At 36.5% G+C, this 15,050-nt stretch overlaps 1 protein-coding gene across 3 annotated transcripts in view; it reads left to right on the forward strand.

Annotated features, from left to right (window-relative positions):
* PCDH19 (protocadherin 19) overlaps positions 1-15,050 on the forward strand; it is a 209,122-nt gene that overhangs the window by 120,254 nt on the left and 73,818 nt on the right. For 2 of the 3 annotated variants that reach the window (XM_045817671.1, XM_045817672.1), the window contains 2 exons: positions 3,134-3,192; positions 12,995-13,167. In XM_045817671.1, coding sequence (XP_045673627.1) covers positions 3,134-3,192; positions 12,995-13,167 — 232 coding nt within the window. The remainder of the gene's footprint in view (positions 1-3,133; positions 3,193-12,994; positions 13,168-15,050) is intronic. The other variant, XM_045817673.1, reaches the window with a different exon arrangement.

Raw genomic sequence — 15,050 nt, forward strand, 5'->3', positions numbered from 1 at the left:
GTTAAATGACCCATTCTAAAGGTTATCTGCAAAGCAGTTGCTATTCAATACAACTCTCAATGGCCCTGCTCCATGTGTCCCATCGCCCAGCTCAGACTTGTGAGGGTGAGGACATTTTATATATATATTTGTAATATTTCCTGGACACCATTATATACATATATATAATATTTCCTGGACACCAAGCTCTGGACCCCATTACAATGACCCATTTGGGCTCCCCCATTTGGCTGCACCCTATTACAAGGACACATGGAAAAAGCCAAAGGGGGGTAGGTTCAAGGTTGGGAGATGGAATTGGGACAACTATACTTGAACAAAAATTAAAAAATCAACAAATGAGTGCTGGTGATGCTGTAGAGAAAAGTGAACCCTATTACACTGTTAGTAGGAATGCCGACTGGTGCATCCACTGTGGAAAACAGTATGGAATTTCCTCAGAAAAATAAAAATGGAACTTCCTTTTGACCTGGAAATTCTACTGCTGGGATTATATCCTAAGAACCTTGAAACACCAATCCAAAAGAACCTATGCACCCCAGTGTTCATAGCACCACAATTTTACAATAGCCAAGTGCTGGAAGCAACCTAAGTGAACGGATCAAAGTGAAGCAACCCATCAGTAAGTGAATGGATTAAAAAACAATGGTACATGTACACAATGGAGTACTACACAGCAGAGAGAAAGAAGGATCTCCTACCCTTCACAACAGCATGTATAGGACTGGAGAGCATTGTACTAAGTGAGGTAAACCAGGCGGTGAAACACAAATGTATACCATATGATCTCACCTATAAGTGGAACCTATTCAACAAACAAACAATCGAGCAAAATAGATCCAGAGCCCTGGCTATTATGGCTCAGTTAGTTGAGAGCTGGCCTGTGAACCAAAGGGTCACTGGTTTGATTCCCAGTTAGGGACATGCCTGGCTTGCTGGCCAGGTGCCCAGTAGGGGGCACTCAAGAGGCAACCACACATTGATGTTTCTCTCCCTTTTTTTCCCCCTCCCTTCCCCTCTTTAAAATAAATAAATGAAATCTTTAAAAGATGTTTCTCTCTCTAAAAAAAAGAAAAAAATGGAACCAGAGATGTGGAAATAAAGAACAAACTGACAGTAACCAGATGGGATGGGAGAGGGGTATTATGGGGCAAAGACTGGGAAGGGTCATCAAGGAACATGTATAATGGACCCATGGAAAAAGACAAAGCAGGGTTGGAGAGGATTGAATGTGGGAGGTCAGGGTGGGTTGGTTGGGGGAGTGTAATGGGGGAAATGAGGACAAGTGTAATTGAAGAACAGTAAAAAAAAGGAAAAAAATAAAAGGGATGAATAAACTTGAAAAAAATAGAGGAGGAAAGTGAGGAAGCAGAAATTAAGTAATTTCCTAAGGTTGCACATTGAAACTAACAATTGGACTCTTCAGTTGTTAATCAATCGCCTGTTTTACTTGGATTGCATGCTTCGTGGGGTTGGGGACTTCAACTTGTTAATGTACATATTGTACTGAATATTATGGAAGAGTGAATGCATTTACCCAATTTTTAGCCCACAATGTTGGTATAATAAATTCAAGAAATGCTTATTAGTTGACTGATAGATAACCTCTTTCAGAAGTACTTCCAGCATTGTATTCCCAGTGGAGCTTCAAGTTTGCCTCTTCCTCTTATAATTATGTTAGCAACAGTTTCAATCTATTTTCTTATGAACAAATCAGACATGAACTGACCCTTTTATTTTTACTCTCCCAACCCATTCCTTACAATAGCAGCAAGAATATATGTGGCAGTCATGAACATGCCTAAGTAAATACAGGACAATGGTCGGATTTGCTTCTCATACTCTCTCCTTTCTCCCACTTAGTCACCAACCTCGTCCTCACATGAGTAGGCCTCTGAGTAGATACTTAAGATCTCCACCCTGACTGATAGTAGTTTGGTGCTCATGTAGTAGTTGGATCTGCTGTCACTTGTCCTGTTTTCTCCTCTACCAAACTGTGAGCTCCTTGAAATCATAAGCTGCTTAAGAACTTAGCAGTTAATGTCTGATAGGTAGACATATGAAAGGAATCTACTATTTTGTTAGCTAGACAGTTATTGTGTTTCCTTTTCCAGGCACTTTCAGTTGAAGTGATTTCAGAAGGCAGTAAGGAATGTGAGAATAGTGAGGACTTCTGGTAGAAAGGCAGGGGGGTGGAAATGTGTTTTTCAGTTTATACGGTGGTTCAGTGAGAGTAGTACTTTAGTGTTGGGGGTAAGATCCGCTTAACTAAGACTAATAATGTTATTGTCAATATTTCCATGCATTCCCACTTTCTAGGGCTGTCCCCCCTTTATCTCCCCAACCTCTTGTGTTCAGAAGCTATTTTCACATCTCTTTCATCTGGCAGGTATTCTGCATTTGCTTTTGTAAAGCCAGTGCTCAGTCAGTTTACTGTAACCAGATTAGACAGTGGTATTTTAACAATGGGAGCTGAGACAGGGATTTGTTTGCAAACCTCACAGTTCATGTGAAAAGGCTTTGGCACCCTCTGTGGACTACCCTTAATTACATTTTAGTTATAATACTTGTTTGCCTTTATATCTGTGATGAAACAAAGGCCTTCCTGAATAACCATCACAGAATTAAATGTCTTAGAACAAAGGGAAGTACAGAGTTTAAATCCACAGTGGGGCATTACCTTGCCTACATTTCCATATCTATGGAATAAATACTTTAACATGTTAATTATCTACTACTAATAAAAATATCTTTGAACTTCCAGTCAATTCAATGGGCACAGAATTATGTCCACTGGGGAATGGGAAGCAATTAGTTTCTGTAAAGATTTTAGGTCATGCTGTATCTTCCCCTAAGAGGTTGCATGGTAAGTGGCCAGGCATATTCTAGGGAGTATTTGTGTCAAGTTCTTCTTGGTCTGCAGGTGAGAACTGCCTCTACAGAATCCCAGGGCTCCAAGGAGTTGGCAGGCATTCCTCAGGCTGTTGCCCCACTATGCCCTTGATTTCTGATTCATTCACTGCTTCTTGCCCAGCAGGAAAAAAAAAAAAAACAAAACAACTCTTAAGTAGGTCAGTTTCCCTCTTCTCGTGAATCATCTATGTAACCTTCTAAATATTTTCTCCCATTGCAGACTGAAAACTATTCTTTTGACTCCAACTATGTGAACAGCCGAGCCCATTTAATCAAAAGGTATGTTGGTTTGCTTTCCTATTTTTACAAAATATTTTACTTATTTATTTTTAGGGACAAGGGAAGGGAGGGCGAGAGAGGGAAACAGGAATGTGTGGTTGCCTCTTTCATGTTCTCCCACTGGGTACCTGGCCCACAATGCTTGTGTCCTGACTGGGAATTAAACCAGCAACCTTTTGGGTATAGGCCGGCACTCAATCCACTGAGCCACACCAACCAGGGCTGTTTGCCTATTTTTACAACTAAGCTTGATTTAATATAAAAAGTAAAACTGAGCAAGTTTTTTAAGTATGCCTTTTTTAGATTTCAAAATTAATGCCTATCTGCTTATTGTAGAATATTTGGAAATTTCAGAAAATCATAAAAATTAATAAAATTTAAAAAAATTACTAGTAATTCTACTACCCCAAAATAATCACTTTTAGCAAATTATCATATTTCCTTTTTGTTGTTAATCTTTGTTGTTATTTTTTTCCATTACCATTTAGTCTCCTTCTATCCACCTCCACAGCAATCACCATACTGTTGTCCATGTCCATGAATCCTTTTACCTTTATGCTCAATCTCTTTACCCCTTAACCTCCCCCACCCCACTAGCTGTCATCCTGCTCTCTATGAGCCTGTCCCCATTTTCCTTGTTAGTTCAGTTTGTTTATTAGATTCTCATATGAGTGAAATCATATGGTATTTGTCTTTCTCTGAGTGACTTATTTCACTTAGCATAACGTTCTGCAGGTTCACTCATACTGTTGAAAAGGTAAAATTTTCTTCTTTATTATAGTTGAGTATTATTTCATTGTGTAAATACCCCATAGTTGTTTTATCCACACATCTACTGATGAACACTTGGGCTGCTTCCATATCTTGGTGATTGTAAATAATGCTGCAAAGAACATAGGGGTGCTTATGTTCCTTCAAATTAGTGACTTGGGTTCCTTTGGATACATTCTCAGAAGTGTGATAGCTGGGTCAAAAGGCAGATCCATTTTTGTTTTTTTGAGGTATTTCCATACTGGTTTCCACAGTGGCTGCACAAGTCTGCATTCTCACCAACAGTACAAAAGGGTTCTTTTTTCTCCACATCCTCTCCAGCACATGTTGTTTGTTAATTTACTGATGATATCCATTCTGACCAGTGTGAGATGATATCTCATTGTGGTTTTAATTTGCATTTCTCTGATGATTAGTGACATTAAGCATCTTTTCATACATCTGTTGGCCATCTGTATGTCCTCTTTGGAGAAGTTCAGGTCCTTTGCTCATTTTTTAATTGGGTTGCTTTTTGTTTTTGTTTTTTCCTTGTGTGTGTGTGTTGATTTTTCTAAGTTCTTTGTAAATTTTGTGTATTGACTCTTTGTCAGATGTAGTGGTGAATATGTTCTCCCATTCTGTGGGTTGTCTTTTTATTTTATTAATGATTTCCTTTGCTGTGCAAAAATGTTTTAGTTTAATGACGTTCTCGTGTGTTCAATTTTTCTTTTGTTTCCCTTGCCTGGAGAAGATATATCTGATAAAATGTTGCTATGAGCTATGTTTGAGATTTTGCTACCCATGTTTTTTGAAGATTTTTATGGTTTCTGGTCTAACATGTAAGTCTTTGATCCAGTTTGAATTTATTCTTGTCTGTGGTGTAAGAAGGTGGTCTGGTTTTATGTTGCTGCACAATATGTCCAATTTTCCCAACACCATTTATTGAAGAAACTTATCTTTAGCCCATTGTATGTGTTTGTTTCCTCTGTCAAATATTAATTGACTCCAAAGGTGTGGGTTTACTTCTGGGCTCTCTATTCTGTTCCATTGATCTATGTGCCTGTTTTCATGCCAGTATCATGCTCTTTTGATAACTATGGCCTTATAGTATAGTTTGATATTAGGCAGTGTGATTCTTCCAACTTTGTTCTTCTTTATCATTATTGCTGTTGCTATGCAGGGCCTTTTGTGGTTATTCCTTTACATATAAATGTGTACATAAACACAAATTGAAAAATAAAATTTGCATCATATTAAAATATTGTTTTATGTGATGATTTAGAGATCTAACATTAGAGAATTGATACTTTCAAAATCATGTTATCAAAATTTTTGCTGTTCTTCACTTTAAATAGAAAAGTCTGAAATATTTATTCATGTGGAACTTCAGTGAATTTCAAGATTGTTGTTATTTTGACAATTTTGAAATTATTTTGAAGAAATTTTAATAACATAAACTAATTCCTTATATTTAAAGAATTAGGAGGGAAAGAAAAGAACTTCATCTGATACAGTACCTCTTAAAATATTTGGAAATGTTTTAAATGAAGCATTCAAAGTTGAGAATTGTGTGTTGGTTGGTCATAACTCAGCTATCTGTGAAGCCACAATGTAAGTGAATACAGAGATAGTTATCACCAAGGAAGATTCCATCTGGTGCAGTGGGCACCAAGGTGCCCAATGGGGGTAATACAAGGGTTTCAGGAAAACCTATAAGGAGGGAGAACTAAGCAAAACAAGAACTTGTATAGAAAAAAACAATACATTCCATGTACATAGCCTCTTGGATAGCCTAGTGGTTATTTTGCAGCTAAAATTGAACTTTGAATGTATTTGTTAAAATAATAGAAATGAAATAGAGGCACAAGCAGTGTATGTTAGAACTGCACTAGGGAAAACTTGAAAATTTTATTATTTTGCTGGCTCTAAACCCATAAATTTATACCACCATAAGAGTAGGATTCAAGGAATAAACTAGTTTGTTGTACAAGCAACTTTAATTCATTTCTGGTTTATTTTATGATCCTACAGGAACCCCTGAAAACATGCTAGATTTAGCTGTATCGATTTGGAATTGCTTGTAACCTAAGGTGGTAATCATTAAATATCTAAAAACAAACATGGACTCTTTTTTTTTAAGGGGTTGGTTGGAATCCACTCTTGGTCCACAAAATAAAAAAAAAAAAGTGAGGAATTCAAATTTATCTGACTAATTTGCTTTAGAAAGGAAATATAACACCCTCTTTTTGTGCACTGATTAATTTTTTAGCAGAAATCTGCTTTGTTTTCTGCTTCACAACTTTTATTTCAAAGCTCCTTTTGTTTTTAACCTGGGTTTTATTTATTTATTTTTAATTAAATTTTGTTTTTCAATTACAGTTTACATTCAATATTACTTCATATTAATGTCAGTTATACAGCATATGGGTTAGATAATCATATAATTTACAATGTATTTCTCCTGATATTTCCAGTGTGCACTGGGTAAAAAACATGAAGGGATTAAAATTACAATTTGGGGTAGTTACAAAATAATCATGAGGCTATAAAACAAAACTCCTTTTTAAAAACTTCTGGTAAAACCAAGGGACTTGCCTTGTTCTCTTAAGTCCCTTGGGCTAGCTCTGGGTACCTGGGAATTCTATGATCAGGTTAAACTGAGAGCATGAGCCTGGTTTTCATAGCAAGGCAGAGAACTAAGACTCCTGGGGACCCTCATCATCTTAGGCCTGCTCTGAATATCCAATATACATTAAAGGCAGACTGATGAGATGAGAACTTACATTTAAACATTTTGTTTTTGAAAAACATGTATTTTCAGAGCAGCTTTGGGACTCATTAGAAGCCTCTTGATTTTGATCAACTACTTTATATGTTTGTTTGTTTGTTTGTTTATATTGTTGTTCAGTTACTTTATATGATTTTTGTTCATATACGCATACACCCAAAATGCACAACCTGGATTTAATTGGTTCTTGGTAGCAAAGTCTCCTGAGGTATGAAATCAAAGATAGTGGCTTTTTAACTAGCAACCACTTTGATTTAGAGGAAACATCTGAAAGCTCAGGGACACATACATTTTTGCCAGGTTCTGTTTCTGGAATTGTGAGGGCTTTGTAAAACCACAAAGGCCTTGGAATTTATAGGACCAATTATCAATTAAGTTTAGACAAAGCACAATACCTACAAATATAAAGAAATCTTGTGTGCTATGCTTTTCTGGAGACTAACCATTTTAAATGTAAAATGCATGGAAATGTTAAAATAGAGTGGTGACTAACATCAGGTAATAAAGCCCTGCAAATTATGTTCAAATAGTTCATAGTGATGTTCCAAAGGAATTTAGCCATATGTGATTTCTTTCTGATTTTTTTAATTGAAATTATTGGGGTGACATTAGTTAGTAAAAGTTTATAGATTTTAGGTGTACAATTCTATAATGCATCATCTGTATATTGTATTGTGTGCTTACCACCCCAAGTCAAGTCTTCTTCCATCACCATTTATCCCCCCTTTCCCTTCTTCTACCACTTACATGCATGGAAAAAGCTCCTGGCTAGGAAATTCTGAATAATATCATCAGTTTTAATTTTATTATCAAGTCCCTGTTTCTTTGAATGCAAATCCAATTTCAGGCCAACTTTAAGAATGTCCTTTCCTATCCATTTTCTCTTCCTCTATTCACTTTATATTTATCCAAGAATGTTTCTTGGGCCCTTCTTTTGGCATTCTCCCACAGTTGTTTTCTGTCTTGGCCATACAGCTTGCATGCAGGCTTCTTTTTTTCTCTCACAGCTACATTAGGTAAACCAATGGAAAGCCAGAGGGCAAGGAGTGCTCCTAGCACAAATTAAGGTTGAGAGGGATGAAGAGTAGAACTGGAAAGGGAAAAAAAGAAATATGGCACATTCACTATCATGTTACATGCACTGTGGAATCTAGCATTATATTTCTGTATTTTTCCTCAGAACATTACTTACAAACTGCAGGTGTACCCAAGGCTTATATTAGAGTCTTAGGTTAACTAGACAAGACAGTTGGGATTTTTTTCTCTATGAATTTCTTTCATAGAGAAAACATGCATAAACAAACATGCTATGTTTGTTTCCTTGCTATCTTCTCAGAGCAAGGAAAGTCAACAGTGGTTCTTTGCCTCTGCTGCACAACTCTCTTTTTTCATGCTTGGTTTCTGTGTTGCTATCTGATATACAGTCCTGCAGTGATTTTGGAACAATATCAAGCAGGGAAAATACAGAAAAAGAACAAGTTACTGAAGCAGTGTGGAAAGGAAAATGAGCATTGGCTTCTAATCCAATGCATAGTGCTTTCTTTTTCCACCCAAATTTTCCTGGGGTTTTGCAACACTTGGTATGGTGCCTTGTCTATAAAAACTGCTGATACCTGTTTATTGAATGACTAGATGGAAGAAGTTGAAGAAAACCTCAGCATTTTTCTACTGAAAACTAGCACTAAACTTCCTTTATTCCAGGAATTTCTAACCTTTAATGTGCATTAGAATCATTTGGAAGCCTTGTTAAATGCAGTTTCTAGGTCCATCCCTAGAGGATCTCCAGTTTTCACAGGTTCCCAAAGCTATTGTGATATAGGTGGTCCAGTACCCACTCTGAGATCTTCCTGATGTTTCTTTAATATAGTTACAATACTGTTTTTGACTTTCACTCCCATCTAATTTTTAATCTCACATGGCATTCCCTGAGCATGTGGTGTCACCTACTAGGAAGATGTGATCTGTTTCCTTTCAGATTATTCTGTCTTTTGGGAATATTTTTAATATTTTAAAGGGAAAACACGAGTGAGAATTTGAATAATGTTTATTCATGAAACATGTTCTGAGTAACTGTTATATGAAGAGTCTTGTTTTAGTTGTTTTAAAACAAATCTGTCCCTCTGTTGACCACTGGAACAGTAATAGAAACATTTGCATTTACAACACCATTTCAAAAATATATCCTTAATATCTTGTTCCAAAAATGTTGGTTTACAAGTCTTTTGCCTCTCAAGAGGTGCATGGATAATAAAGCAAGTGAAATCATCATTTTTAAATGCCTAGCATAAATTGTTACTTGTTTTGGATGAGTAGCCATTTACCAGGCTGCTTTCCAATTTGCAGCATGTTGCTCACTGTGTCTTAATCTGCCTTACACAAATCCATTTATTAAGCCACCAAACATCCTTACAGTATCAGAATAAGTGGTACTTAGTTTGTCAGATGGATAAACAGATCTTTAAAAGAGTTAACTATTCCTGGTTTAGTTCACTTAGTGTAATGTTTTCCAGTTCCATCCATGCTGTCATGGAGGGTAGGAGCTCCTTCTTTCTTTCCACTGCATAGTATTCCACTGTGTAAATGTACCACAGTTTTTTGATCTACTCATTTGATGATGGGCACCTAGGCTATTGTAAATTGTGCTGCTATGAATAAGTGGAAGCTAATCAACAACGCAAACAAGCAAGCAAAATATAACCAGAGACATTGAAATTAAAAACAAACTGACAGTAACTAGAGGGAAGAGGGGAGATAAATAATGGGGGAAAGAAGGGAAAGAGTTGTCAAAGAACATGTGTAAAGGATTCAGAGACAAAACCAAAGAGGGGTAGGATTGAGGGTGGGAGGTGTGGGTGGATGGTGTGGGGGAAAGTGATGGTGGGAAAATGGAGACAACTGTATTCAAATATTAATAAAAATGATTAAAATAAAATAAATAAGAGAGTTAACTATTCCAAGGTTTAAGGGAGAGGTATATACCCTTTGGCTTTTCTTTTAGGAATACATGATTTCTAGGAACATGTATAAAGGACCCACGGACAAAGCCAAAGGAGTGTAGGATTGAGGGTGGGAGGTGGAAGTGGGTGCGGCAGAGGAAAGTAGTGGTGGAAAAATGCAGAAAATTGTACTTGAACAACAATAAAAATTAAAAAAGAATACATGACTTCTCATGCTCACACTACCAATCCCTTAGTTCCTAGTAGCCAATCCTTCACTATTTTATTGTTTCTCTCCTTTGTACATAAACATCAAAAGCCCTGAGGTGTTTTATAATATTAGATGCATATAAAATAGAACAATCAAATTTGAAAAAGACAGATCCATAGCCATTTAGAAGCTATATCCCTGGCATCCAACTCACTGCAATTTAATATTATATTTATATTGACGCTTTTGGAAAGGCATGACAAAATGGAAGTGTACCAGGGCATATCATTGCAGTTTTCAATAAAGAAAGGGTAAACAATTGACAGGAGAATTTTTTCCTGTTCCTGAATTTTAGGAAAAATGAACATAGTAAACAAAATCTGACCAACAGATGATATAGAAACATTCTTTAAATATACTACATTTTCTATATCAATCCTATAAAAATACTATGAACATAATATTTAATTGTAACTCAATGAAAACATTGCCATATGGAGTAATGATCATATTAGACAATAATTATTTATTGAACATTTCTGTATACCTGGTACTTCATGAACAGTATCTCCTTGAGTCCTCAAAATGGCCTTGTGAAGGAGATTTTTAGCAAATGCACTTCATGGAACTCTGCACTATGCATAGTTCCATGGAAATATGCACTATGAAGTTCCATGGAAATGCACTATGGGGTATCACTTGTTTTAATCACTTCAAATATAGTGCTCTTTTCACTACAGTCTGGAAACCTAACATGTCACAGGAACAGAGTTTAAAGGACCTACAGCAGTTCTCAAATGGGAGTCATTTGGCACTATCTGGAGACATTTTGGTTGTAGCTTCTGGGAGGGACACTACTGGTATCTAGGGAGTAGAGGCCAGTGATGCTGCTAAACACACTAGAATGCACAGGACAATCCCTCACAGCAAAGAATTATGCAGTCTAAAATGTCAGTACTGCCAAGGTAGAGAAACTTTGCTCTAAGGGATGGTTAACTGCATTGACCTTAAACTATATGCATCATATATCTTAAGCAAGTTTTGGTAACTGCTGAAATGCAGTCAATTCAGGGTTGAAATCACTAGCTTTAAGAATTTTGTGTTGTGGATTAAAGAAATTTTCATGTGCTTCAGATATCATTGATGCAGATCAAAAAATTAATATTTGTTATAAAATGTAGAAATCAGTGATATTATCCAAGCAGGTATTTCCCTTCTTCTAAGGTGAGGGAGTGCATGTGGGTAGGTCCAATTTTTTTTCTTAAAAAACAAACTGAATCTGTTCAAGCTGTGAAATTAGTGTTTATAGGAAACCCTAAAATCTGTGCCATAAAGCTAAAAATGCTGGCCAACTTTAAAGCAAGTGTTTCCAATTGGTCTTCTTGACCATAAAATAGTTATGGTTGATTTTGAATAAGATTGCATCCCTTTGTGTCCACAAGGCTGAGTAGCTGCATGACAAAATTTGGTGGAGCCGAACAAGTTGTCCTATTTAATGATGTTAGTTTTAATAGAGCTAATGATCAGTTATCCTTTCTAAAAATAATTAGCAAACAGGTCAATGCTTCATTCTCTCTTGCTCTTCATTTTTCTTATACTTATGGCTTTTCAGTTTCTGCCCTTTTGATCTTTTCCTTTTCATATTTAGGGCAGCAAGCATTCTACATCTAGGTTAGTCATATGTTAAAAGTCTGCTGTGATTCTTTTTGACCAAATTCCATTGTATTCATGGACTAGGTCTTTATCATATGTACTGAATGTTCTTATCACAAAGCCTCAGAGAGTCAGGCTTGTGGATGTTCAAAGTTAAGCAGATCAAGCAAGTTTGCAGTGTCATTTCCACAGGGCTTCCTTTTCAGAGGTATGGTAGATCTGTTGGGACTTGTCCTAATTTGCAAGAATGCCACCTTCGCTTGTTGAGACAACAACACATTTTCTTGAGTATGCCTCTGTTTCTTCCTTGCTGACTAGGGAACAGATTCACCATTCAATAGGTGTTTTAGGTATGTAATTTATGGTCCATGGTGTAGCACAGTTGCAAAGACTGTCAGGACATACAAAGTATTAGAATTTGCAGAAGGGGGCTCTATGGGTGTACCTTATGTAGTATTGTCTAGTTCATGAGAAATGGTGTGAGGGTGTTGGATAGTATGCTTAGTGCACTGTGTGGTAGATTGATTGAACAAGTGCAAGAAAATATTACCCACAAACACCTGAACTGAAAGTTTCCATGTTCTCAGCAAATCTTCACCCACAGTTTATTGGAGCTCACTTTCTGGTCCACCTTATTGTCTTACTTTCTATGCACTAAGTCTCTCCATTTCTCAGCTCCTTCCTATCCTCTTTTTTTCTGAATATGTTCCTTTGTCTTTTTCAGTTAAAACTGACCTGAGTTCGTTGATCCCAGTAATCCTTTCTATTTTAATTGCATCACCTCAATTACTACTTCCACTTTCATTTTTACAGTGATTAGTACATGTATTTGAAGAGGCAGTATACATAGTGGTTAAGGGTCTGGTCTCTGGCACTAGATTGCCTGGGCTTCATAGTAGATATGCTACATTTTTACAGGCTGTGTGACCTTGCTGAAGTTATTTAACTTCCAAGTGGCTTGCTTTTTTCATAATGGATAGGAATATCTAGTAACGTATTTTCTGTTATATGCCTATTAATGTACTTTTCTCTTATAGAGTTGTGATAGTTAAAAAAGTTAATTCATGTCAATCACTTACAACAGTGTCTCATGCATAGTAATTTGTCAGTAAACAGTAGCTATTATTATTTTATTTTGAGTATATAATAAGGGAAAGAAACCTTCTGAAATAATTATATTCTTTGCAAGTGGTGTTTTCACATTTGTAGCTTCTTCAACTTTGCCTGTAGCAATGCACTGAATATAAGTGAATGAAAGTATTAGCTGCATCAGCATCCAATTGTGGGAACCCCCCTGCAATGTTAGGTTCCATTATCTTTAAACCAAAATTTCTCTTCTTCCTACTTTGTTGGGCAATCCAGTCATTGTTGGCCTCACCACAGAGGTGACATCATTCTGGCTCTGAAAGATTTTTAAAATTATTCTTATCACAGTTGTAAAACATTGTTCTTTCTTTAACCCAGCAGCTCCACCTTAAAGGACTTAGAGGGCAACAGTCTGAAGGATAGCGGACATGAGGAAAGTGACCAGACTGACAGTGAGCATGATGTCCAACGGAGCCTGTATTGTGATACTGCTGTCAATGATGTGCTGAACACCAGTGTGACCTCCATGGGATCTCAGATACCTGACCATGGTAAGGGCTGGTGGGATGGATGTAAGTTACAATCACAGACTCCAAAGAAACCAGCATGCTTGTGGGCATACTGTCTTACTTTACTATACTGAGTGTGTTGTCAAGGTGTGCACTGTGCTCATGACTCAACAGCTTCTATAGGGTTTTGAGATGTCCTGATACATGACCAGATCCTTCTTTAACCTCCCTGGATGGGATCTCCTACAATTTTATAATATTTAGGCATTTTAAAAGCTAACTGTATGTATATTCATAAATTATCTTCAATTAATAACTACCCTGAACACACAGGAAATGAGCAGATTCCTTCTCGTCAGGAATAAACACCCCCTTTACATGATTGTTACATGAATTTAACTGAACAATCAAGTTGCATAGAACGTAGCACTAAACATACCAAAGGGGTGGATTTTATTTCCATATCAGGCTAGTTAACTGTACCCAGACAGAGACTCTGTTCTCTGACCACAGATTGCAAACTCTTTATTGTGGAAGGAAAGTACCAGCCTTACTATTATGTTTATGGAACTACTTTGCCAGATCTCTCTGGCTATCACACAAATCCATGCTATTGGTCATAGAAGATACCAGAGTAAGAAAACATGGCTAACTCAGCATAACATTTGGTGCATGTGAAAAACACTTCAAAGTACAGGGTCTGGCACAAGTCACACCTGCTTGAGTGTGGTTGGTAGGGTAGTAATATGGGTGTAATAATTTATTGTTTTAATTTGAACATTTCACCTAAAATGGCATATGGTCTTCTTGAGTGTGATATCGTTATGTTACAGAATATTATGCTTATGATTTTATAATAAAAATAGGTCTTATTTGTGCCAGACCCCAAATATATCAGGAGTAGCATGCTCATGTATGAAGAAGAGTCTATTTTTGTGAAATCAGCCACACATACTTTAGCAAGAAGAGCTACTTAAAACTGTGTTAGGCAGAAATCAGGGTACAAAAACATGAACAGAATTCAGTTAAGGCAGAATGTTCAAATGGACTTGGGCAGAAATGTAATTTTCAATGTTTTACTGATGCAAACATGTTAGGCAAACAGCATGTCTTTTTCACTTAAGAGCGATTAATTCAGCTCATGTTTAGACTCAGTGAATCTTCAGAATGCTTGGTTATGTCTTGAGAGAAGCTTGATGCAAGCTCAACTGGAAGTTCCACTGCTAAAAGACTTAAAGATGAAAAAACAAAAACTGGTGATTATGTGCTGGTCTTCAGCAGTTTTACTCTACTGTAAACACCATTAAATGCTGTTTTGGTCTTGTAAATGAACCACGGGAAAAAAATTCATGATGTACAAAACAAAATGTTTTCCATGGAAAAAATTTCATCACTGTAGATTCTATTAAATTGTCTAATCCATCCCTCCCCAGTAGATCCAAGTATAAAGGTCTATAATATAGAGAGGTCACTGCTGATTGTGTACTTCTGCCTTCCCTAATTGGTGAGTGGTGACATCCTTAGAGATAATATACTTTCTGGGCAACCTTACTAAGACTAATGTTAAAAAATCTAAACATTTACATAACCAAAAAAGAGACTTTTTAATTCTCAGATTAGCAGTGTGTCACGGGACACAGAATGATATGTATCATTTACTCTTCTTGAGTCTCAAAGAAATGCTATTTCATTTATCTCAGAAAGAATTTTAGTTAGACCCTCTCTAAAATAAAATGACTTTAGGAAAGTAAATAATCATAATAGATTCTCACTTTATGCTTGGGTAGAACATCTGTTTTAATTTCTTGTCATATTTCTCCAGGAAAACAGTATCAGTGGACTGCAGCTAGTTTTTTTCTGAAGGAGTGTTCCTTATAAATGAGATGTATTGTATGTGTGTGTGTATGTATGTAATATACAAATTA

Source organism: Phyllostomus hastatus, unplaced genomic scaffold, assembly GCF_019186645.2.
Source record: "Phyllostomus hastatus isolate PE091 unplaced genomic scaffold, TTU_PhHast_1.1 phas_scaffold_28, whole genome shotgun sequence".
Lineage (NCBI taxonomy): Eukaryota > Metazoa > Chordata > Mammalia > Chiroptera > Phyllostomidae > Phyllostomus > Phyllostomus hastatus.